Source organism: Artemia franciscana, unplaced genomic scaffold (genome assembly GCF_032884065.1).
Source record: "Artemia franciscana unplaced genomic scaffold, ASM3288406v1 PGA_scaffold_138, whole genome shotgun sequence".
Taxonomy (NCBI): domain Eukaryota; kingdom Metazoa; phylum Arthropoda; class Branchiopoda; order Anostraca; family Artemiidae; genus Artemia; species Artemia franciscana.
Window position 1 is genome coordinate 1,197 of NW_027062629.1, and position 25,273 is coordinate 26,469.

General features: G+C 34.1%; 2 protein-coding genes and 1 long non-coding RNA gene across 3 annotated transcripts in view; 2 read left to right on the plus strand and 1 right to left on the minus strand.

Moving 5' to 3' along the window:
- The first annotated feature begins 698 nt into the window (after positions 1–698).
- Positions 699–17,753, plus strand: LOC136041319 (monocarboxylate transporter 10-like). The gene is made up of 7 exons (XM_065725946.1): positions 699–959; positions 3,998–4,210; positions 6,862–7,038; positions 9,976–10,116; positions 13,416–13,641; positions 14,481–14,600; positions 16,681–17,753. Exons 1-7 carry the CDS (start codon positions 834–836, stop codon positions 16,860–16,862), a joined length of 1,185 nt encoding a protein of 394 aa, XP_065582018.1. The 5' UTR covers positions 699–833; the 3' UTR covers positions 16,863–17,753.
- On the minus strand, positions 2,667–23,876 carry LOC136041320 (uncharacterized). The gene is made up of 3 exons (XR_010621003.1): positions 23,749–23,876; positions 17,748–17,891; positions 2,667–4,749 (listed from the first exon to the last, which is right to left on the minus strand). It is a non-coding gene; the product is annotated as an uncharacterized LOC136041320 (long non-coding RNA).
- Positions 23,877–24,169: 293 nt separating this feature from the next.
- The window catches only part of LOC136041314 (tRNA pseudouridine synthase A-like), a 37,587-nt gene continuing 36,483 nt past the window's right edge, over positions 24,170–25,273 (plus strand). Inside the window, exon 1 of the mRNA XM_065725940.1 lies at positions 24,170–24,185. Coding sequence (XP_065582012.1) covers positions 24,170–24,185 — 16 coding nt within the window. The remainder of the gene's footprint in view (positions 24,186–25,273) is intronic.

A 25,273-nucleotide genomic window follows, 5' to 3' on the forward strand; every position in this document is an offset into this window, starting at 1 on the left:
TCAGTGGTTTATATAATGCAAATTATTACACAGCTTTAAATCAATTTATAAATTTCACCATTCTCTTGACTTTACATCTCCAACTTCATGAGGTGGATAGTGTTTTCGAAAATGTTTAGAGAATCATAGCAGAAATAAAACTACTTATACCACTTTATAGAGATAAGATGATTAAGACAATGAAGGTTTGATCAATTTTTTTCCAGTTAACATCCGAAATAATATTCACTATAGGGTCTGATTTGCCAGGTCGGCTTTCCATTGTGTATACATGACTGACATTTTTAAGACTAAGACCTGGTTTGTCATTAATATCTTCCCGAGATTTTGTGCATAGCTTACAACAGTGACATATACTTTTATGAACAGAGCCACAAACATAGGATTAATTATTTAGCCTTTCAGGGAGATTTTCTCATCAATATCGGTGAAGTTTGTCTTCATAAGCTTTTCTCACTTTTAAGACCAGATAGATTTCCAAGATATATTTAAATCTTTCAAAAATTGTACTTTTGTTAACTTTCTGCTCGAAAATAACACTTTGAAGCATTTTTACTTGCATGGATGGGCTGTGTCATACCAAATATCTGGTAACACTACTTCGAAGCATTGGCACAGTTTTCTGGCATTTTATTCTATCTAGACATTCATTTCAACAAGTTTCCAAGAATACAATGAAAAACAACTCAACGGTGCTTGCTTTCGCACGGAGATAACCGTAAAAACAAATTGAAAAAATTCCTAGGTGGCAAAAAAAAAATTCCTGTAACTTCTAAAATATATTAGTCACATACGGATATTTTCTAGCTTTTGTCGGTTCACTTTCAATTGGGATGACATTTCTCATGTCTCCAGTAGCTGGGATACTCATCGATCTCGTTGGTGCAAAAAAAACCGCCATGCTGGGAGGGATGATGGCTGTCAGCGGAATGGTAACATCTGCGTATGCACTGAATAAGGTAACTTTAGCCTATTTTACAGCTATTGCTACTGTCTGAGGCAGGCACACTGACAACCACTCCTCCTCCATCCTATTGTGCTTAAAGCTTTCGCTTTGGCCACCTCCCAAGAAACCCTTAAATAATTTAAGCCCCATTTTCTCATATGGGGATAGATTAGCACTAAAATCTGGATATCATTAATTTCTAATGAATCACTATTATCAATGAAAAAAGAAGTATTGATAGATTGGTCGAAAATAATAATGTCTAGAAAATAATGTCTCCTTAAGCATGTTTGGTGAGTCTTAATGCCGGTCGGAATTTAAAATAAGAGCTCTGAGACAGAAGGTCATTCTAAATGTCGAAATTCATTAAGATCCGATCAACCAATCGTAAGTTAAAAATACCTCATTTTTTCTCATTTTTCCTCTCTTTTCAGCCCCCCAGATGGTCGAATCTGGGAAAACAACTTTATCAAGTAAATTTATGCAGGTCCCTGACACGCCTACCAATTTGCATCGTCCTAGCACATCCAGAAGCAGCAAACTCGCAAAAGCACCGGACCCCCCTAACCCCCCCCCCCCCCCCCAAAGAGAGTGTATCCAGTCCGGTTACGTCAATCACATATCTACGACAATTGTTTATTCTACCCACCAGGTTTAACCCGGATCTCTCCACTCTAAGCGTTTTCCAAGATTTCCGGTTCCCCCTCCAATTCCCATAATGTCACCAGATCTAGTCGGGATTTAAAGTAAGAGCTCTGAGACATGAGTTTCATTTTAAATATCAAATTTCATTAAGATCTGTTCACCCATTCTTAAGTTAAAAATACCTCAATTTTTCTAATTTTTCCAAATTAATACCACCACCCCCAACTCCCCCAAAGAGAGCGGATCCCTTCCAATTATGTCAATCACGTATCTAGAACTTGTTCTTATTCTTCCCATCAAGTTTCATTCCGATCTCTCCACTCTAAGCGTTTTCCAAGATTTCCGGTTTCCAAGATTTCTGTTTCCCCCCTCCAAACCTCTATGTCCCTGGATCCGATTCAAATTGAAAATGGAGCATCTTAGAAATAAGATCTTTCTATATATCGAGTTTCATTAAGATCCGATTACCTATTCGTAAGATAAAGATACCTAAATTTTCACGTTTTCCAAGATTTCCGGTTTTCCCCTCAAACTCCCCCCAACGTAACCAGATCTGGTCGGGATTAAAATGAGAGCACAAGATCCTTCCCAATATCAAATTTCATTAAGATTTGATTACTCGTTCTTAAGTTACAAATACCTCATTTTTTCAAATTTTTCCAAATTACCCGTTCGGGATTTAAAATAAGAGCTCTGAGACACAATATCCTTCTAGATATCAAATATCATTAAGATCCAATCTCCCGTTCGTAAGTTCAAAATACCTCATTTTTTCTAATTTTTTCATTAATACCAAGTGCCATAGAAAGTGGCTGGTGAAAATAAAAAAGGCACATTCAGACCAACGCAACTAGACAATGTGGAAATAAAGTCCGAATATAGTCCCACCTGACAATTTTTTGTATTCCCAAACCTTAACGAAGGGTTGATAGGCATTTATTTAATAGCAATGATGAAGAAAAAGATGTAAGCAAAACATGACTCATAAAGGGGTTTGCAGATTCAAAAATAATGAAAAGGGTGAAATCATTGCATGTGAAAGTGCATCAGTCTTGATGTAGGTTATGCTGAAAAATGTTACAGAAAAATTTATTGTAACTGAAATAATAATAAAAACAAAAATACATCTACAATAAACACAAGCAGCAGGTAGAGCAATTGGGAAGTTTTTTTTTTGTTAGACGGTAGAATTCCAACCTCAAATGAAAATTTCGAAAAGGACAGCCCTATATCCAAGGGCTGCAAAACACAAACGAATATATAATAAAACTTACAGTAAAGTACGACCTTTAAAACTAAAAATATTTTTAAAGCAGTCCCAGTATCCTCACTTCAACCAAGTTCAGCCAAGACTTACAGAGAAAATGAGGTAAAATTAGGAAATTCATTCAAGTGATATAATATAGTTTCTACCTATTGTTTTTGTTTATGATCGACAAGCAGTGTGGTGTTCATCGATTTTTAAATAAATCTACGTATTTTCGAATGCCCCTTGTAAAAACATTGGTCCTACAGATGCTTGATTAAACACACTTTTTTTAAAAGTTCCCCCCCCCACCAAAAACAATCGCATCTGTCTCTTTATTTCTCTCCCCCTCTACTCTCTTTCTCTCTTTCAATTTTATTTCTGTTATATTTAGATCAATTAATTTGTTTCTACGGGTGGTAATTGCTTACTTTAGATACGGTTGTTATGCTAAAGCTTTTTTCCTGCCAGGACTCCAAGTAGTATATAGTTTATATTTAACGGGAACGAGTTCATTTTTTCGCTTTTAATGATTTATGTTTGTGTCAAATTTGGATCACTTGTAAATAAAATCAAAATTATGCACGATTGCATTACCACTTATGCATCTCATTCTTAATTTCTCGAGTTGATCACTGTTAAGCTATGAAGCGTAAAAACTTATGATTGAAAAATTGGTGTGAAGATTTAAGGCTTATTATTTTTTTTTTTTTTTTAACTGGAAAAGATACAAACTTGGACTAACACAAGGCTGTATCAAGAATTTCTATTTGGGAAAGGGTTGTTAAAACAGTAACTTAATACACCCCACCCAAAATTTACTAGTATAAATATTTTGGTACTTTTTTACAAGCCAAACAAACATTTCGAGGGAGGGGTCCAAAACTATCTATCCCTGCAAGGACACAACCTTGGACTACCATACAATCTTTACAAACATTTTTTTTCTGTTAATTTTTCTGCTTACAAGTGAGACGTGAAAATCAAGGATAAACAATAGCCATAAGTAAGTTCAAGCTATTTTTGAGAGGTGTGAGTGTGGTGCAGCTCGAACATTATTTACAAGTAATTTGATAATTTTACTGCTGCATGAGAACAGTCTCAAATTTTGCTGTGACGACAATAATTAGTATAATTTATAAAATAGTACATCTTTTCAGATCGAAATATTATTTCTGACATATGGAATACTATTTGGAGGAGGTGCGAGCCTTGTGTATAGCCCTGCTGTGGTTGTGCTGGGCCATTATTTTGACCGCTACCTTGGATTGGTTAATGGAATTTTAGCAACTGGTAGCTCAGTCGCAACTGTGGTCCTACCATTCATCCTAGAACCATTGTTTAGTTCTCTTGGACTTGCTCAAACATTTCAGGTAATTAAACTCTTTCAAACTAAATCGGTAAATTGCTACCAATAAGAATAAGTACCGCGTTCAGCAGTCCTTTAACGATGGACTTTGAATTGAGTAGATTTTTTTTCTTATCACTATTCCCGAACGGTTATTTCCAAATCATAAAGGAAAAACGCAAATTCCCAGCTCATTTTTATCTTTAAAACTACAAAAAGTATACAAATTAACGATGCTGTGTCCAAAAAGAACACAAGCAACAGCAATACAAAAACAAAAACAACAAACAGCCAAAACGACAGCCATACAAACAAACCTCAACGTAAACTTTCCTAGGATTCAGAATTTTCTGTAGATTTCTGGTAGTTTAATATCTTCTATTCTGTCAGGAGATGCACTGGGAACTCTTTAGGTCTCAGAAAAATCGGTTGAAGTAGAAACACTGCTTGTATGCAATGCCTGTCATCTAGAGGCTATGTGTGCTGCATAATGTCACAGTGTTGTAATCTATTCCTAATTTTACTGTGAACCATTGTACTATCCGTAGTGAAAGTAGTCTATGACTGAAAAAAAAAACACAAATTGAAACTGTAAGCCATAAATTAAAAAGAAAACGTAAATTGAAGACTATAATCTAGTCTGATATTGGTTCATTTTTTTACAAAATAGAATCAGTTTTGCGTCTATGATAAACTGTTATCAATAAGTTGCGTGTTTTCCCTAGAAATTCTGAAAGGATTATTTATTAAAAATATTCGTAGCTACTTTTTTACTCTTTTTTGAAATTATTTCTTTTTAGAAATTGAAGATGATCAGTTTGTATCCTTCGATTTTGATGGGCATTAATTTCAGAAAATTTTCCTGAGAAACCCATATATTAGCCAATATAAAGACCCTGATTCAAAATCCTTACGGTGTTTAATTCGATATTGATTTATTCTTTTATGCATTTTTTTCCTTTCGATCTCGAATATTTAATATTAGCATCTCCTTTTTTTAGTAAGTGAAGATCGTAAGTTAGTTACTTGATATTAATTAATACACTTTTGTTCATTTTCTGTCGTTTCTTATTTTTTATTCTGATTTCCAATGAATTTTTTTTTAGCTTTGATAGCTGCTATAATCATGCAGGATCTTTGGGTTTTTTCTCAACTAAAGAAGATCGCTTTCTTGTTTTCATTTTTATATTTTTTTGTTAATGAATCATCCTATCCATCTTGAAAGCTAAGGATTCGAGCCTTGTCAGTTTTTTAATATTCTTTCTGACCATAGATTAAAGAAAACACCCAGTAATCCAACACCCGTCCTACACTATAGTTACACATGCGTAATTAAAATTGCACACGGTCATAGCACCAATAATATATCCGTTCATGATTACTCGAATTAAACACTGTTCAGCTTTCAAACTAATTTTCGACTGACCAATTATCGTCAAGATTTATGGCAAATTTTTTGAAATTGGAAAACATGGGACTTTGGAGCAGTAGTTTTTATATTTGTTTGAAAAACAAGGGGAAAAAATACAAAAAATGAAGTATTAGTAGGCAATACTGGGGAACAGATTAGTATTTTCCTATGATTTCTAAGATCATTTCTGGCTATTTCAGTTTTTCCGCTTTTATCACACAAATGCGACGTCAAAATAAAGGAAAAGCAAATGTCATCCATAAATAATGTTTTATTTTCATCAATATATAAAACCTTGGTTTGGCTATGGCATTATATTTAACCCAGAACGGTGAAAACATACATTATGTGCTTTGATCTTAAAAAAAGAATACTGCATTAAACTTTACAGTTCCTCGATCGCCGTTTCATAGCCCTTCGACCAGAAAGGAGCAATGGAGGAGTTGAGGACCAGCCATCCCGTGCTTTCGCAAAACCTTCCTGTTTACCTTCCCAAGTTTTCTCCAGATATCCATTTAGATGTGGGTCGACTCTGACTGAGCCTACAGTGATACCACTGATCCCCGCTCCATACCGAATAACCAGCGACACCAGGACTTGAATCCCTGTCCTCACGAACAAAGGATCACAAGTCTAGTGCTCTAATCACTCGGCTACAAAATCAGCTAGAAAAAAAAATTCAAATGCAATCGTACCCTTGTGAGCGATATCTTATACTTTTTTGCGAACAGGGCTTTATGACTTTTGAAACTTTTCTTTACCTCAACTGTTACTTGCTTATTTGGAATAAGGAGTTCTTTTAATTTTAAATTTGATTGATTTTCTATCAAGCCAAAACTTTCAGGGGGTGTTAGGGGGATCAAGTGAAACTCAAGTTTAGCTTGAAGGAAGGGGACAGAGAGGATGGGGGCTTAAAAACTTTTTGGATCCACCTAAACTTTGTTGAACAACAAGATTCAACAGGATCTACAAATGATTTAAACTAAAATACACTATGTGCTGATAGGTGATCAAAACATCTTATCTACAGCATCATTGGAACAGCTCTGGAGACCAAGTTAAACTGTTTAGGGAGTGTTGGAAGGGGGGCTGGGCATTCCCATCTTCACTTGGGGAAGGAGGCAGAGCGAAAGGTTCTAAAGATTTGATTTACCTTCTGTTTAAATTTTTTGGAAATATGAGACCCTGATAGGATTAGAATCTTTTCGCAATGAAGGATTAAATTTTTTTATTCAGAGTTCATTATAATATTTTGTTCTTTGTAGGTAACAGCTGGAATGCTGTTCATTCTTGTTTTGTGCTCACTGTTTTATGATATACCAAAATCAGAAGAATCAAAACCAATTTTCAATAGAGAAGTTTGGAAAAATAGAAGATACATAATTTGGGTTATTGGAATACCCATTTCTATGCTTGGCTACTTTGTCCCCTACACCCACCTGGTAAGAAAAATTGGCTTTATTTTTCATTGATAGCCTTAGGCAATCACTAAAACCCTAATGGTCCGTCCAAACGCATGGGAAAAGCAGCGGAAATGTCAATCGGTACAAGGGGGAAAATGTTCAAACGATTGGTAAAAAATTGTCCCTAAAAATCAAAGATATCATACGCTTGCAGAAGTCAAGTCTCTAAGCCAACTGTATTTCTTACCAAATATTTTTCTCTTTCCTTTTAGTTGTATACAAAGCATTACATCAAATCTGTGGGCTTAATAGTTGATATGCTTTCCACTTTTTTAAAATGCTTGATCATTTTTGCTCGACGATACACAAAAAACCGATCAGTGCTTTAGGGAAACTAGAGGAATATCCCAGCCCCGAAACCAATCCGTACTATGGGGAAAACCAATCGATTATCCCGTGATACCGATCGGGTTTTAAGAGTTCCCCATGCGTCTAAAAGGACTGAAATAGGAAATAAAATCCGCGAAAAAATCGCTAAATAGGAAGAAAAAAAAACAAGACAAATAGAAAAAGAAGAGGAAAACTCAGCAAATTCGCAAAAGCATTTGCCGCAGCAAAGTTATAAAATCATTCATTTGATGAAACGCCTAAGCTTTCAAGCAGTTCGTGGTAACAATCTGTGAGTAAGGAGTGATGCGGCTCAATAATAAACGAAAATCTAAGGAACAGAGTCTTGCCAACAATAGATACACCAAAAGAATCGAATTTTTATATTTATTCAAAATATGTGAGGCTGGAAAAACCTGCCCCATTTTCGGAAAAAGGGGAAAATATCTCCAAAACAACAATTGATCTTAATGAAAATGACACCATCAGATTCAGCATACCAGAGAACCCTAATGTAGAGGTTTCAAGCACTTATGCACAAAAATGTGAATTTTGCATTTCTTTTTGCCGGAATAAAGATCACACAAGCGTCCAAGGGTGATCGTATCGAACCAGTGATCGTAAAATATTAGGAGAGGGCTTGTTTGATCGGAAATCAAAAGTCCTAGTGCCCTTTTTAAGTAATCAAAAATATTGAAGGGTAGCTAGCCCACCTCCCACGCTCATTTTTCTCCAAAGTCATCCAATCAAAATTTTGAGATAGCCATCTTTTTAGCATAGACCCAGAATCTAGTAAATATGTCTTTGAGAATGAATGGACCCCCCACATTCCCCAGGGGAAGGGCTGCAAGCTATGAACTTTGCCCATTGTTTGCATATAGTATGGATTATTGGGAAGTATACAGACGTTTTTTCAGGGGGGGGGGGGGTTCTGATGGAGGGGAGGATACGTTGAAGAATCTTTCCAAGAAGAAACTTTACGTGGGAGAAGGGAAATTTCCATAGAGGGGTGCTGGATTTTCCAGCATTATTTAAAAACGATCAGAAGTTAAATTTAAAAAATAAGTTTTTCCAACTGAAAGTAAAGACCAACGTCAAAACTCAAAACGAACTGAAATTAATAAGCATATGAGGAGAGTTGCCCTCTCCTCAATACCTCGCTCCTTACGCTAAAGTTTCTTAGAACTTTTAAAAGAGTTTATTATTCTAATAAACTGTCTTTGTGATAAAGGAATCATTCTTAAATAACTGAAACAAAAAATCTACCTTTGGCGTAAAGAGCGAGGTATTGAGGAGAGGGCACCCCCCTCATATACATAATATTTTTTTTTGTTTTAAGTTTTAGTGTTGGTCCTTATTTTCAATTGAAAAAACTTGGATAGTGGATGGTTTAATAAATAAATAGTGTGACTCCAAATGTAAATGTATCTTGAAGGATGAATCAAATATTAATAAATTGTATGCATTTGATATCACTATAAAATATAAATCTTTTGACGTAGATGAAGTTAAATTAGACCTAGTTTGGACCGTAGATGCATTGCTGAAAGTTTTATTTTTTAAGAAGAAAAAAACTAATTTATTAGGGAAAAAAAACAAAGGAACAAAATAAATGAAACATTAGCCATACAATAATTTCCTTCATAAATGAACGAGGAGACAAAGAAAACTTTGAAAAGGAAACTGTTAGAATGAACAAACACATAGACGGCTACATAATAACTGCAATCATTCTAAGCCTAGCAAATACACAAAGTATTCACAAAAGAATATGAACAAACAATCAAAACATGGAAATTACCTTAAACCATACAAAAGGTGAAAGAAATATGATCTAGACGGCAGCTAATGACCATAGATTACATAACACATTTTCTTAACGTTATTTGAAAAGTGTGAGAGTCAACAACGCTTCGAACACTAAGCGTAACTATGGACCGGTTTTTGGGACCCTAAAAACGAAAAGAGAATTCCAATCGTGTTGGGGATGTACACCCAAGCTTTCACCATTCACCCAGCTGAATCGTTTTTCAAGATTTGGTTTTAGGATATATATATATATATATATGTATATATATATATATATATATATATATATATATATATATATATATATATATATATATATATATATATATATATGAGCAATTGACAGACTTTGCGATGTCACTGAAAATAGAGAAAAAAACAGAAAAAAGATATAAGAACAAGAAGAAAGGAGTGTAAGAGATAGGGGAGAGGGAAAAACTAAAAAGAGAGGGGAAAGGGGAAAAACTAGAAAGAGCAAAAGTGCAATCATTACGCAGCATGCTTACCCTTCACAAACACATACCTAACAAGTGCTTGGTAATTTGCTTTCGTTTAGGTTTAAGAGGTTTGAATTGTTTTTAGTAATGTTAACCACTTGTATATTATTTGTGTTCTTCTAACGAATAATTTTTACTTGCCTTTTGCTTGCCATGTTTATATGGCTGAGAAATTTCAAGCACAAAAATGATTCAGATAAGATTTCATAGTCTTGAGGTCTGAAAACAGCTCTTGTTATAGCTTCTTCAAGCTAATCAATTATCTAATACAAATCTTGTTTAGGTTGCTTTTTCGAGACAGATCGCCCCAGATAGTGATGCTAAGTTGTTGATGACCTGTATTGGCTTTATGTCTGGAATTGGTCGTCTTATATTTGGAAAAATGGCTGACCATCCAAAAGTTAATCGACTGCTTCTTCAACAGGTAACGTATTATATTCAATTTTGTAGATACTTAGGGGCTGTTTCATCTTCCAACTATTTCTACTATAATTAACAATGATTGTTCATTGTTAATCACAAGCAGTTATTCTGGCTTTTGTACTATTTGGTTAAGCTCACTTACAACAGTCAACTACAGCTTATCATGAAAACGAAGCATAGTAAATAATAGTAACTTCTCTTATATGCACAGAAATATCAACTTACGATTTCCCAGTATTGAAGGAGTTACGCTTGTTTTCGCTTCTAATCTTGTGAGTTGAATCAAAATCAGTTGAGTTAAAGTTAAAAGCTACCATAAGCAGGGGCGGATACAGAATTTATATTTAAGGGGGGAGGGTCACAAACGAAACCTAACCTCCCTAATTAGTATCGTTTTTCTCCTTCACCCCTGTGTAACTTTCGATCATTGGGGCGCAGAGAGAGGGGGTACTGGTTCATGTGCCCTCCTGACTCTACCCCTAACCATAACAGTTATATCCGCGTGATAATTCGTAATATCGATCACCTTTTAACTAAAATTCCCTAGTTGAAAGGTTGGAACAGCTCCTATATATTTTTAGGGTAACATTTCTACTGAACAAGCTTCTCAGCTGAGACAAAACCAGTTTTCGGCCGTTCTAAAAAGCAAAAAAAAAATCCAACTAACAACTTTATTAATGCTCTGTGGGCAATGTAAAGTTGCCACCTTCATCGTTAGGGACTTTCTCCACTAAATCCCATTGTTGGATATTAAAAAGTGCAATGTTTAAAATTAATACAACAATGCAGCATGATTAATTTCTACCTAACCCACTTGGGCCAGAGTTTATCATTTTATTAATATCGTTTGTTCAACGATAAATTTATAACAAAAACAACTTTAACGTAGTCTCCCGCGGAAGGCTCTATGGCCAGAAAGGAGCAGGGAAAAATTAATAAAAGAAACATAAAAAAAATCAAAATAAAAACACGAAAAAACAATCTTCTATCTCAAAAAGATCCAAAATCTCAAGCTTTTCCAACCAACAACCCATAAAACTTTTACAACTTATTTTCAAGAGATATCCAAACCCAATCCAGCTGGATCGACTAAACGGGAAACCAAAAAAAAAAACATATAAAAAAGGAAAAAAAAATACTAACAAGAAATATTGGAAGAGAATCAATGAGTTTTAACATTTCTTACTTTTAGCTACTAGTTTCTGTTGATTTCCTACAAACATCTTCAGATATAGGCTACACAAACTGAATAAACTCAGCTTAATCATTTTTAGGTTAAAACCAAATTAACTTTCCCAAAAATAACAAAATTTTGCCAAAACCAATTTCGAGCTGCGTACACAAGCTGCAAAACTCAAAAAAAAATCTAAGCCAGTACTTTTTTAATTTCCAGTCCAATTAATGCGATTCTGAGAATTGATGGATAACATCAGAGCTAGTACAGCCTGTATCTTCAGGTAAACCCACCTTAACTAAATTTAGGCCTAAATCGATTTAACTTTGCCAGAAGTAGCAAAATTTTGCCAAGACCTGTTTCGAGCTGCGTAAATAAACTGCAAAAACAAAAGAAATTCGAAGCCTTTTTTTCCTGTCCAATTAAAGTGTTGCTGAGAATCGATTGCTAGCATTCTAGCTAGTGCAGCCAATATCTTATATAGGCTGCACAAACTGATTAAACTCAGTTTAACTACTTTTAGGCTTAAGCCGATTTAATCTTGATAAAAGTAGCAAAGTTTTGCCAAAACCAGTTCTGAGCTGCGTATACAAGCTACAAAAAAAATCCCATGCCTATTTTTTAATTTCCTCTCCAATTAAAGCGTTTCTGAGACTGATCGCTAGCATCAGAGCTAGAGCAGCCTATATGTTCAGAGAGAGGTTACGCTAACTGAATAAACCCAGAACAACTACTTTTAGGCTTAACCGATTCAACTTTAAACAGCCAAAATTTAAAATAAATCCCGAGCCTTTATTTAAATTTCTCACCCAATTAAAGCGTTTCTGAGAATTGATTGCTAGCAACTGTTGTCAACTAACACTTCTGTTTTCATGAGCTAACAAAATATTAAAAAATTATTAGCAGACATTCCGTCTTAGCAATTAGATGGTGGACAGAAGCCTGAAGTATTACTTAATATTATTCAAGGCTTTTTTGCTCCTTTTGTCTTTGCGAGTCCAGTATGTGTACTAGTTTTACAATATGTTCTTGTCTTTACTTGGTTGCAAGAACTCAAAATTGATATAAATTGCAGATTCAAAGGTGAATTACAGAAATTAGACCCCGGAAGTTTTTTTTTTTTCAAAACCACACACTCGAAATCTTCAAAATTAAACTTAACTTTTATGGTCTAAGATAATCTATTATACTACATTAGTTTAATTTTCGGGATTTCTCTCTATAACTATATTGTCTAATCAATTTATGTTGAACATTGATTTGAAAGAACTTCATCTTTCTTATTCCGAAGCATAATGTTGTTGATGCAAAAAAAAGACATATTTTATAACAGCTACGGTAATACTGTTCCTTAAGACAACGGTAATTCTGTTCTTTAAGTACACGAGACAAGCCTACAAGCCGCAAGCCGTCTATTTTAGAAGCAGCTCGTAAACTAGTTCAGTGCACTCGACCCGTCAGCTACTTGAAAACCATGCTAAGAAAAATTGAACTGTTGACGGCTTTACACACAACCGCCGGCTTTTGAATGAGCCAGCTTGTAAACTAGCCACGTGCACTCATGCTATATTCACAAAAATTGCTAGCAGTAACTGTCTTGAAGATTCTATTGGTCTGAAGAAACGCCCACTAATTGGCTACTGAGCGAGTCTGAAATTTTGTGTGCACTCGACTGCTTCTTGTCATACTCGTCGACTCCTGGCTTGTTAGCTTGTAAACTCAACCCTTGTATCTGAGGCGTTAAATGTCTCCAATACTTTTTTTTAAAGTCACTTGTTATTATTATGTTTTAATATAAGTGCAAGTTTGTCATTCAAACTAATTTATCGGTGCCTCCATAGTAGATAAACGCACCGTATTCGCCCAAAAAGATACGACTAGCCAAAATAGTTGTTATATTCACGCATAATCATACTCTCAACTTGTAATATACGCTGATTGTCAAATAAAAATTCAATGTGCCAGAATAAGTACGTATGATAGCCAATAAGACATGCATCGCTGCCCATAAAAAGTACCACAATTGGTACACTATTACAATGGGTGGCAACTCTGTCCATTTGCCAACAGACAACAAAAGGTTTCAGTAAATTATTTCTTTTAAAGAAATTCTTTTTAATTTGCAGATTGCGATGGTTTTCATGGGCCTTTCTATGATGTGCATGAGTTTTGCTGCATCATTCAGTTGGCTCATTGTGACTTCATTAAGTCTTGGTCTGTTTGATGGATGCTTTATTTGCTTGTTTGGAACATTAGCTTTTGATATTTGCGGGCCCCACGGGGCTACTCAAGGCATCGGGTTTCTGCTTGGACTAAAGGCAATACCTGTTATGATTGGACCTCCTATTGCCGGTAAGTCTTTTTCTTCTTCTTTTTCTTTCTTTTTCAGTTTTCTTTTTTTTTAATCTTATATTCCATACTGTAAAGTTTGGGAAATGAACTTAAATGGAACAGTTTTGGTTTTGGTAAAAATTTTCAAATTAGGAGTTAAAAAATGTCCTTGTATAAACCAGAACATTTTTTAACCTCACTTTAGCAATTGTTCCCAAAAATTCATTTTTTGGCTATTTGAAACTACAAGGCAAATATCTATATACAAAATAGATGCTAAAATGAGAAAAAATTTATAGTTACAACATAAATATACTTTATAAGAAAATACCAGCTAAGTCTAAGAGTTTGGAGCATTTTTTTACAGGAAAGATTTGCAATTAAATGCACAAGAGAAACAGTAAGTTTTTTATTGTTCAATAAAGTAGAATTGAGAGAAAGAGTCAAACTTTAGCGTAAAGAGCAGGGCGTGGAGAAGGGAACAGTCCCTTTCATACACGGAGTAATTTCTGTTCGTTTAAAGTTTTAATGTCGCTCTTTAAAGTTTTAAAGTTTTAATAAAAAAAAACTAGTTTTTTTTATTTAATCCATCATAGGTTGATCGCTTTTTACCATTAATATCTATCAAATATCCGAAATTCATTTCTTCGCTTATATTGGCCTTAAACGGTTATGTGATTTCAGAATCTTGTGCGATTTAAAATCACTATTCTTTAAAAATCTAGAATCTTAAATCGTCGCAGTTTTTTAATTTTAGAAATTTTATATTTATTTGCTGGCTCTGTTCGCTCTATTTATCAGTTTGCGCAGCATTGCCAACTTGTATCAATAAATTAATCTATTATACTTTTGTATTGCAGGTCATATATACTCAGCACTTAACAACTCTTATGTAACAGCTTTTTTAGTGGCAGGAATCCCCTCACTTTTCGGTGCTGCAATCCTAACGTTTGCTCATATTAAAAAGGAACAGCAATTTGGTAAGTCCATAAGCTTCAGCTTTAGACTGGAAGTACATAAATGGGAGCTAATACGATTAACTATAACCTCAAAGCGTTGGCCAAAGTGCACTCGGTCAACTTCATTCCTTCTATTTTATCTTTATCTGGATTGTTTTCATTTTATCTTAAAAAGGATATTCGAGCACTTTGTGCAGCATGATTTGGGTATTAGATATTTTTACTTTTGTTTACCAATGAGGTATCTAAATAGAAAACTGTACAAATTTCAGTGATTCAGATATAACTGTAGCATAGCCTCACTACAAAAGGGGCTGTCCGATTCTGATATTCCGAATTTTTAGCTATTTTATGTCTTTTTTGACGGTTTTCAGCTAGTTCTGTCAGGTTTTTACCTTTTAGTTTCTTTTCGCTTTGTATTTCTCTAGTCTGTGTTTATTCGTATTTATATGACTATCATTACTACTATAATATCAATAAGAGAATACTCGTATTCTCTTAGGGTTTTCAGATCCTTGCATCAATCCCGCTTTCTAGGGCTATAATGAGAGAAAGGTTGAGATGGCTTGGGCACGTTCTGCGGATGAAGGATGACAGATTGCCTAAGATCGTCCTTTTCGGCCAACCGTCAAAGACAAAACGGAAAGCAGGTCGTCCGCGGTTGGGGTGGGAAGATGTCATAAAGAAAGATTTAAGGGAAATGGGAACTTCCTGGGAGGGTGTAAAGAGGAAGACTTTGAATAGATTGGGACGAAGAAGGAGCGTGCGTAGCAGTGCTGGCAGCTTGTGCTGCGCTGAGTTGTTGGTAGTAACGTTAGTAACTGTGTTCCAAATATATATCTCTCTTATTATGATTGAATTTAGCCTACTCACAGATGGTTCGAATTATTTATAATTGTTATAATAAAACCGAAAGAAAAATTCCAGGACTAAAAAAATAAAATTTGCCTTTTCAAGGATATGACAAGATACCAATGAAAGTCGTATTAACGAAGTGAAAATCATATCTACCACGGTTACTTGGGGAATTTAAGCATGCATGGAATTTGACTCCCATACCATGTGAGACAAGAGAGTCAAATAAATATTCTACGGCTTAATGTAGCTATTAGAAACCAGAATAAAATGACCGATGTTTCAATTTTGTCAATCAAAAATTGTTTAAAATCTATATGACTATCGTATTTAAAAAAAATGGTTCTGTTCCCTTTTTCAATACTTGCACGTCGCAGAAGGGAACAGGATTATTTTCGGAGTAACGGGTTTTCTTCTTTAAAAAATTTAATGGAAAGTGTACTTATGTTATTTAGAGTTCAAAGCGGCAGCGCCTTCCTTAATATCAAATATTTAGTCGACAAACTTACGTAACGAACTAAACTATTATTACCTTGAGTATAATTTCATAAAAATATATATTTAACCTTTTTTCTGTATTTCAAAGATCAACCTGGAGATGCAAGTAAGTATCTAGGGGGCAGGATATTTTAAATGGATATAGAATGTAATCAATTGTAGCCTTTCTATATGATTACCTGATATGTTACATCAGGGGTACCAATTGAGGGGTGAAAACACCTGCCACCCTTACTACAGCTCCATTCCCTAGATATATGCCTTGCCCACGATTTTGAAAAATATATTTTTTGGTATTTTTATCAAAAAACCTTCTTTTTAGGTATTTTTGTTGATTAAAAAGAGGAAATTTTTCCACCCTAAATTTTAGAAAATACATTTTGTCCCCCTCCCCTTTTTAAATTTTCCTTAAATATGTGTACATATATATATATATATATATATATATATATATATATATATATATATATATATATATATACGCAATATATTTGACAAAAAATCTTGTAACCTATTTAAAGGGGTACATCTATGAAAGATGGGTATCCTTGCTGAAAGAAAGGCTAGTAGTCAAGCAACATTTGTATTTCAGAGCGTTATGCTCCTTTCTAGGCTAAAAAGTGCCCAATAATGTCGATATGAAAAGGCCTTTGGAAAACTATAGCCTAAATATATTTGAAGTTTAGATCTATTGAAGGCATCTAGCAAATGAACTTTCCACTCATAAGAGCTCTTTTTTTTATTTCAGATCTTGAACAACCAAAATCATGGAACACTGGAATTCCAAGTCTTGGGACAATAGATGACGTGAAAAAACCATCCTCCGAGTTTCCAGTTATTCTAAAATCAGTCGTAAGGACTGCAAGTTCTGTGCCTAGGAGCCTTGTTCGGACCTTAAGTAATCCATTTCCAAAGATCCATGATTCGTGAAGGCAAAACTCAAAAGTAAAGTTGATGATATTAAACAGTACAGCCACCTATTCTGTGATTGTTGAAAGTATTACTGAAGTCTTACAAAATATTACGCTTGACAAATGAGGGTATACCTACAAATACGAAACTCCTGTCTTGCAATATAAACACAATTGGCACATTCCTTGGTTCTATTTCTGCTGTTCTAACAGACAAATTTTAGGAAAAATTTTCCTAATAATTGTGTTTCTGCGACCTAACAGAATTGTTATTGGTATTTGGTTTTTATTTGGAACAATTTTGGAGGAAAATATTGATGAATTTTGAGCTTGAAGTTTAAGAATTTGTAGATGAAAAACAAACTGGTTAATTTCTTCATTAAAAAAATAAATAAGGAAGTCTTTGTATTTTACCATTTTGAATTACATTTTTGTACTTTTTTCAAATTTTAAGCAGTTGTTTTAATTTTTTTTTTACACTTTAAGGTCCATACTTTAAGTATTCTACTGTATTAACATATTTCCACAAATTTTTAATGAATACTTCTTTGTTAGGAGTTGATCCTTTAATACAAGGAGTAATAGTAAGAGTTGGAACAATACGAAAGAAAGCTCAATTGTTAAGGCATGATAGCAGCAACCAACAAGGCGTTCATGACACTCATGAGATAGAAAAATTACGCTAGTGAAGAAATTATATTGCTTGCAAAGGTTGTGAAGCTAAATAAATTAGTGTTGATATTGAGTTTGAGTGTCAATTAGACATTTGGTATAAATATCTATTAACATCAATATCTATCAATTGATTTCAATATTTATTGATAATGTCAATTAGATATTGATAATGATTGTTGATTTTGAGACAAATTAGCAGATAGTGTTGGCTTTCGTGCCCATTTCTTACCCTTTCAATTGTCTACCTCTGCAGTACAAGTGTGACTTCGACATCAAGGAGAAACACCAGCCACCATAAATATTGGCTTTTTGGAGTGACTATGTTGTGTTTCAGGCATAACCGTTTTGTTCCAGAAGAAGGATAACAATAAATCTAGAAAATTACAGCCTGTAGGTGCATAATATGGCTTAATTTTAGCATATAGTATATCAAATTATGCAAGACTTATAATGTTACACAAACTAGAGGCATATTTTCTCTTCCTCTTTTGTCTTGTCCTCTCTGCCCCCTATATTCTAAATATGTCTTTTCTAGTAGAATTATGAGCTAGAGATCCCTTACAGGAATCTTAGCAAATTTCTCAATAAAGTTTGCAACCGAGAATGAGATATATCCTCTTGCTTGAGAACAATGAAATCTTGTGACCAAAATCAAAGTCTCTTATCCCTTGTCATCTATAACCTAAATCTACACCTTCAATTAGAATCATTCAACAGTGATTCATTAAGAAATCTTTGTAACTCTCTTGAAAAATATGATAACAATAATAAAATATACCCTCACTTGGGTACAGCAGCATCACTGTGGCCACAGTTAAAGGGAGTTTCTACACTATTCATGATCTATGATTGTTGCACTTTGACCTGGAATGATCTTCCTGAGGAAGTCATACTAGGAGTTTCTCTATTGACTATTCCAAAAGAAAATTCAGTAGTCATCTAAAAAATCAGTAGACAAAAGAGTAGTGACAAATTAGATATCTAATTATACCTGGCACCACGAATTTAGGAATTAAAAAAAATCTACTCTGTTTCTAAGGTTAATTTAATGGGTCTCTGTGTACTGTTGTCATTTAGAGATGTGCACTGGCTTCATAAGATGTAGAAGAGATTGTCAACAACTTCAATAAAACGTTTCAGCATTTATGGCTCAAACCAGATATAATTGTGAGCAGTACAAGCCAAAATTAAGTGTATTATTCAGCATTAAAACTGTATACAAAACGGGAAAATACAAAAGTTGTCCATATTTATTTCTCAAATACTAGACCGTAATACAAAATGGCAAAATACAACAGGCTTCAATATTTATTTCTTAAATGAAAAAATTTGGAAGTTTATTTTTCATCAACAAATTTTCAATTTTAAGCATAAAATCCATCAATAATTTCCTCCAAAATTGTCCATATAAAAATAAATACTACTAACAATTCTTCCTGGATGAACAGATTATAATAATAGTTTATTTTTTGTGGACAGCACTTATATAAGTAGTGAATGGCTAACTGCGTGAAATTATGACCTTTGAAACTAGGATATTATACTTTTCAATGGAATTTGAAGCATTTTATATCCAAATTCTAAATTGTATAAAACAATAAAAGAACTAAATAATATCACTTACCAGACAAAAAAGAGCTGCAAAGATGCATTCAATTTGTCTCATTTGACTTAAATCTCTTTCAATAATCTGATACTACTGGTTAATTATGACCATTGCAATGGAAATAAACACAAAAACATATGAATGTCATTCCTTCTTTTGATGAAAATTACATATCATAGATGGTGCATTTAGAGTTCTCATACATGTTGATTTTTGTTGCTTAATCAAGATCACACCCTTTGACAAGAAAGTTTAACCCATTTTCTTAAAATTGTGCAAATATTAATTCACTAATAACTTATGATGAGGTACTTTAAAACTAGCTACCCTTTCCATTGACAACAGTGGCTCTTCAGTTACAGTTTGGAACTATGACCCTGTTTGAACCAAGGCTGTCTTAAATAAAAGGGAGGCTACCACTCTCTTCTTCAATCCCCATTTTTCACATTCAAGTGTAATATCCATATAGTAATGGGTAGGAATGAAAATGACCCCTAATATAGGGCATTCTGTAAATTATATTTTTCAGGGGGGGACTGAAATACCAAAACTAATATTAAGGAATCTGGTTCAATCCCACTTTCTAGATCTATAATGAAAGAAAAGTTGAAATGGCTAGGACATGTTCTGTAGATAAAGGATGACAGATTGCCAAAAATAGTCCTTGTTGTCCTGCCATCTAGGAACAAACAAAAAGTTGGCAAATTTAAAGATTAAAGGTTTAAATAGATTGGGATGGGGGAGGAGTGTCCATAGAAGTGTTGGCCTCCAGTGCCTTGGTGCTGTAGTGAGTTCTTAGTAGTAGAAGTAGTATTTTAAAATTTTCCTGGGGATTTTGTCAAACAGACATTTGCTACTGGGATATCCTCCATAGATGCTGAGAGGAGCAGGGGGCAGTGGTTCAATACCCCCCCCCCCCCTGAGAAACAAGAAGATACTAAAAGTATATCTGTAAAATAGTAAATATTCCCTTTTGCACCATGGTAAAAGTGAATATAATGGAAGCACTTACCCCCTGAGGAAATTTCCTTGGGATGTTTGTGATTCCCCCAATGTCTATCCCTTTTGTGCAGGTATGCATATTTGACACTTAAATATATCTACAGCATATGAATATTCAATATTTCTAAAATATTCACTCAAAGCTAAGAAACTTGGGCAGAAAAAAAAACTTTTGATACTTCCTGTACCAGCCACCCCCCCCCCCCCTGCCTAAACAAAAGTCTGTCAGCCCTCTTCCTTAATATTTGATGCATAATTATACACACTTTACATATATGTATCTTAGGGAACGAATATGCCACCACATAATAGTATAACCTCTATAATGGGAAAGTACAGTATATTTGTATAGTTTTGAAGAAATAAGAACCAACTAAAAATCTCGGAATTTTCACTCAATAGCATTTTTGCCATCTACGAGTTGTGGCGCAATTCCTGTTTTGTGCTGCAAAATGGTTAAAAACCCCACTTTGCTGTGGCACAATAATTTTTGCTACTGAAAAGAACACACAAATTTAATTTTACATCCAAATGAGTTTTTTCCCCAGCAGTCTAGGACAATTTGTTTGACACAATCACCCTTGGCAAAGGAACAAAAAACATGCACCTATGATCATCCACCTCAAAAAATATGCAAAATCTTGTATTCCTGTAGATAGAGGCTTCAAACTTATGCAATAGGGTCCAATGGAATTTTCAATTTAATAGTCAATTTTTATCAAGACTACCTTACTTTTTCGGATCGTTTTCCCCCTTTTCTGAAAATAAAACAAATTTTCTTGGGCTCCTAAGTTTTTGCTGGGTAATCTCAAAGTTAATGATTTTTGAGATTTCAAATCACCATAGACGTTCGAGTAATTTGCTGTCCATTACTTTGCTGATTATTCTTATCAAAGCTCTTTTTTGGGATTTTCAGTTACCATTAGCACAGGCTACTCCTTACTTACAGTTTGGTATCACAAAGTGTCAATATTTGTGATGTTACTGAACTTTTATGATCTCTTGTCAAATCCCATGGATAATTTTATTCTGAAATATATTTAAATATTCATACTATATTCTGTATTTTTATAAATACGTTCTTATAATACCATATAGTTTTTATTAGATTTCCCACTTTACTTGTTATGCATGTTTTTGTCCCTTTAACATGTTTTTACCTATTTTTGTCTTAAATATAGATGCTCTGCTTCAATCTTGTAATATGAAATATCATTAGGCTACCTTGTGGGATACCAGTGCTGTTTTCAGGAGTAGTATTAATTGGGGGAGAGGGTCAAGGGACATTCAACCCCTAGGCTCATCCTCTACATTTGAAAAATACCTATTTGGGGGGATGTTTTCTGTTAAAAAATGTCTTTTTCTTTGGTATTTTCATTGACAGAACTAAAAAAGAACAACAAATGTACCCATCCTAGATCTAGAAATACTTTTTACCCTCCTTAAATTTTGGCTAATTGACAAAACTGGTGATTTGATGATTTTGGTGATAAAGCATTAAGTTTACATAGGAATTACTATAATAAACAATTATAATATTAACAATGATAAAACAGCAATATACCAATAATAATATAGTAACAACTTATTTTTAAGCCAGACCATACAAGAATTATGACTCTTGTGAAATAATTGCGGGAAAAAGAATGTTTTAATTAATAAAACAAATAAATTGAATTTTGATGTGGCAAGAATCAAGAGAACACTGAAATCAACAATTTTCTGTCCAGTGTGGTCAACTTTGTTGTTATATCTAGGATATTAAACATGGCACTTGTGAAATAATTGAGATAAAAAAAAATGTCTTAATTAATTAAACAAACAAATTGAATTTCGTTGTGGCAAAAATCAAGAGAAAGCTGAAACCAACAATTTTCTGTGCAGCATGGTCAACTTTGTTGTTTGCTAGGAACAATTTTAGAATACCAAGCTTAATTTTCTTTTGAACATCACAAAGATTTCACTTTCAGAGGTTATAGATGAGATTTTTGTAAAGAAATACAAGTTTATTTAATTGAACTCTTCACTCAAAAATGGTATTCCAAAAATCTATGTGGCATGTTGTTTTATCATGCCTGTACTTGTCAAATAGAAATAATGACCACCAAGTATGGGTTCCTATAGCTTTGTTTGCCTAACAAAAAATGGCTTGGCATTAGGCTACTTGGTGTGTAAATAATTTTGAAACATGTGTGTATTTTCACATAGCATGTGCATGTATGTATTCAATTCCTGACAATCTCCCTGAGTGATAAAAAGAAGAAATGACTTTTAGAAAGAAACTAAAGATTTTAAACACCATAAGAGCCAAATATGGGATACATGTAGCATCAACAAAAGATATGTCCCAGTTTATCCAATTTGACTTCTGTTTTCTTAGCATAAAGGTTTTAGCAATTGATAATACCATTGTTAACTTTTGTTCATGTGGACACTATCTGCCAATGACATTTTTTTTTTTTTTTACTGATTTTCCCTGCCACCAAAAATTAAAAATTTTAGATCATCTATAAAATTCATGGGTACTAGTGTTTTCCAGCTACTGCCCTGTCTTTGGATACAAGAAAACATAACTCATGTAGCAAAGGATCAACCTCAGTTTACCATTAAGTGATAAGACATTTGTTTATTTGTTTATTCATATGTGGCCTATGGTGCCTGAATATTTTGGTAAAATTCTAGTTAATTGACTTCTTGCTATCTCAGAATAGATTTAGGTTAAAAAGATGAAACTTTCAGGGATGAATCTACAGACTAAAGTGTGTCCTGGGAAGGTATTTTGAAGCAACTACCTCCACTCCTTCTCCCTCTAGAGGGCCCTGACCTTTGATGACCTTTAAAAATATGTGTGTTATAAAAGTGAACCCTTAAAAAATAGATCTTCTGCTTAAATGAAGTACAACAAAATTGTTTTCAGCTTCATAATTTTGTGTCAGTTTCATTTTATAAGGTTTTAAAGATATCCAAATGCATTTCCTAAATTTTGAAAAAAAACATTGATATGGCTCAAAATTCTATTCAAATAACAGGAATTGCATTCTAAGAACTAAAGGCAGAGAAAAAGCAACTATTAACTGAAAATTAAGGTAAAATGTTGCTTTGTCAAAATTTCAAAAGGTTTCAGTCATGAAGACCTGTAATCATGTAGTCATGTAAACCTGTCATGTAGGCAAATTTCAAGGCCCTCTAGAGGGAGAAGGAGTGGAGGTGGGTAATTTAAAATACCTTCCCAGGATATAGGCCTACTTTAGCCTGTGGACCCATCCCTTAAAGTTTAATTTTCCTAACCTAAACCCTTTCCAAGATAGCAAGAAGTCAATTAACTAGAATTTTACCAATATTTCTAATGACCTCTAAGAAAAGAGTAAGATTCTCATGCTGCTAACATATTAGCCTACACACAACATTCTTCACTAACATGCATAAATATGTAGCTGGTCAGACAAGTTTTATGCAACAACAAACATTTATTTATCCAAGCAAGTACAATAATTGGATTTTAGGGTAGCAATTAATAAATGAAGTGTTAAAAAAGTGATTTAAGTCAGTTTAACTTATCTGTTTGAGTGGTAAAAATAGGAATTTGGAATATTTGGTTTATAAAGTGTTTTTTTTTTCTTACCAATCAATGGTACATTTTGTACTATATAAATTATTCAGCAGAATAGTAATCCAATAAGCCGGTATAACGCAAGAGCTTGTGACTCCAAATCCTAACGTAATTTACAAACCACATTCCTGAATTTTGAATTACGTGCCGTTTCTTTAGAACTTGTAAACACATACGAATCTTCTTCAAAAAAAAAAAATAACCCAAAGTTGTAGTCAAGCATTCACAGAGAACGGAGCTAAGTGTCATTTTTTTTTTTTTTTTTTTTTGCATGAAAGTAAGTTTCACGGAATATATTAGACACCTTGTTTTTTAATTCAGAAACCAGTTACGCCGTCATTGATTTTTTTGTAGATATTAGAGCATTGAGGATATCATGTTCTGCATCAAAGACCTGATCAAAAGTTTGAGAGCTCCAAATTTAATTCTTAAAATGGCACTGGAGACAGGTTTGGAAAAAAATGATCAGGGCAGGCTCATACACGTCCAGACCTGTCCCCAGTACTTTATGTTACATCAAAATATGTTCTCTATTTTTTAAGAAGCCTTTATAAAAGGAGTTTTTTGGTTTTAAGTCCTGTAAACTTGTCCTACTTGTCAACCCAGTCTCTTTTCTTTCACACATGGTTCGAACTTAAAAGCCAAAACGCGAAACATCCCCTGTTTCAGGCTAAATTATTTCAGCTGCAGAGCTGTACTTGTAGAAAAAAAGTTCAGAAGTGTATATGTAACATTCAAAATACCACGGTTAACACTCTGTGACAATGTCGCCGCCACCGCTAGAAGAATTTGTCTTCCAGACAGAGCCGCAACAATATCAGAAAAAGAGATTCCTAACATTGGAGCAAGAAATTAGATATTGCCTTCCCGCACGTTCTTTACAAATTAGCAAGACGCTGCTCTTGAATGCTACCTCTTAAAATCGTCGCAGATACACTTTGTCTTAACAAACGCCCAATTGCAAAAATTTGCCTACGAATATGCCGTCAAGTTGAAGCTGACCAATCCTGAAACTTAAGAGAGGAATCACATAGTAGGTTGCAGCTGGATACAGAATTATGTGAAGCATCATCCAGTCCTATTACTGAGAAAGCTAGAAAACTGCTGTCTTGCAAAAAAATTCAAGCTTTAACTGTTCAAATGTGACAAAGTTTCAAGACAACCTATCGCTTGTTTTTAAAAAATTCACATTTACTGGAGAACATATATGGATCATAAGCTATACAGGTATTACGACTGTTGAGGGTAGCTCAAAAGTTATTGCTGGAACCGGTGTCAAACGTGTCAGACAGGCAGCATTAACTGAGTGAGGCGAACTTATGTCTGTCTGTTGTCTTATTAACGTCATCGGTGGAACAGTCCCACCCGTGTTTGTCATCCTGCGAAAAATGTACAAGCCACACTTCCTCTTTGGAGCTCCCCTGTTGACAGATTGGGTCTAGCCCATACAAGAGGACGGTTGCCAGTTAGCACTTCCATGGAGACTATCAAGCATTTAAAAATCATGCAATGTACACTAAGGAAGACCCTGTACTAC

What these genes read in the sequence shown, in the direction of transcription:
- LOC136041319 (XM_065725946.1), top strand. Translation starts at nt 834, where the DNA reads ATGACATTTCTCATGTCTCCAGTAGCTGGGATACTCATCGATCTCGTT. An exon ending in CTGCGTATGCACTGAATAAG is followed by an intron (nt 960 to 3,997) that starts GTAACTTTAGCC and finishes ACATCTTTTCAG; the next exon opens with ATCGAAATATTATTTCTGAC. An exon ending in GATTGGACCTCCTATTGCCG is followed by an intron (nt 13,642 to 14,480) that starts GTAAGTCTTTTT and finishes TTTGTATTGCAG; the next exon opens with GTCATATATACTCAGCACTT.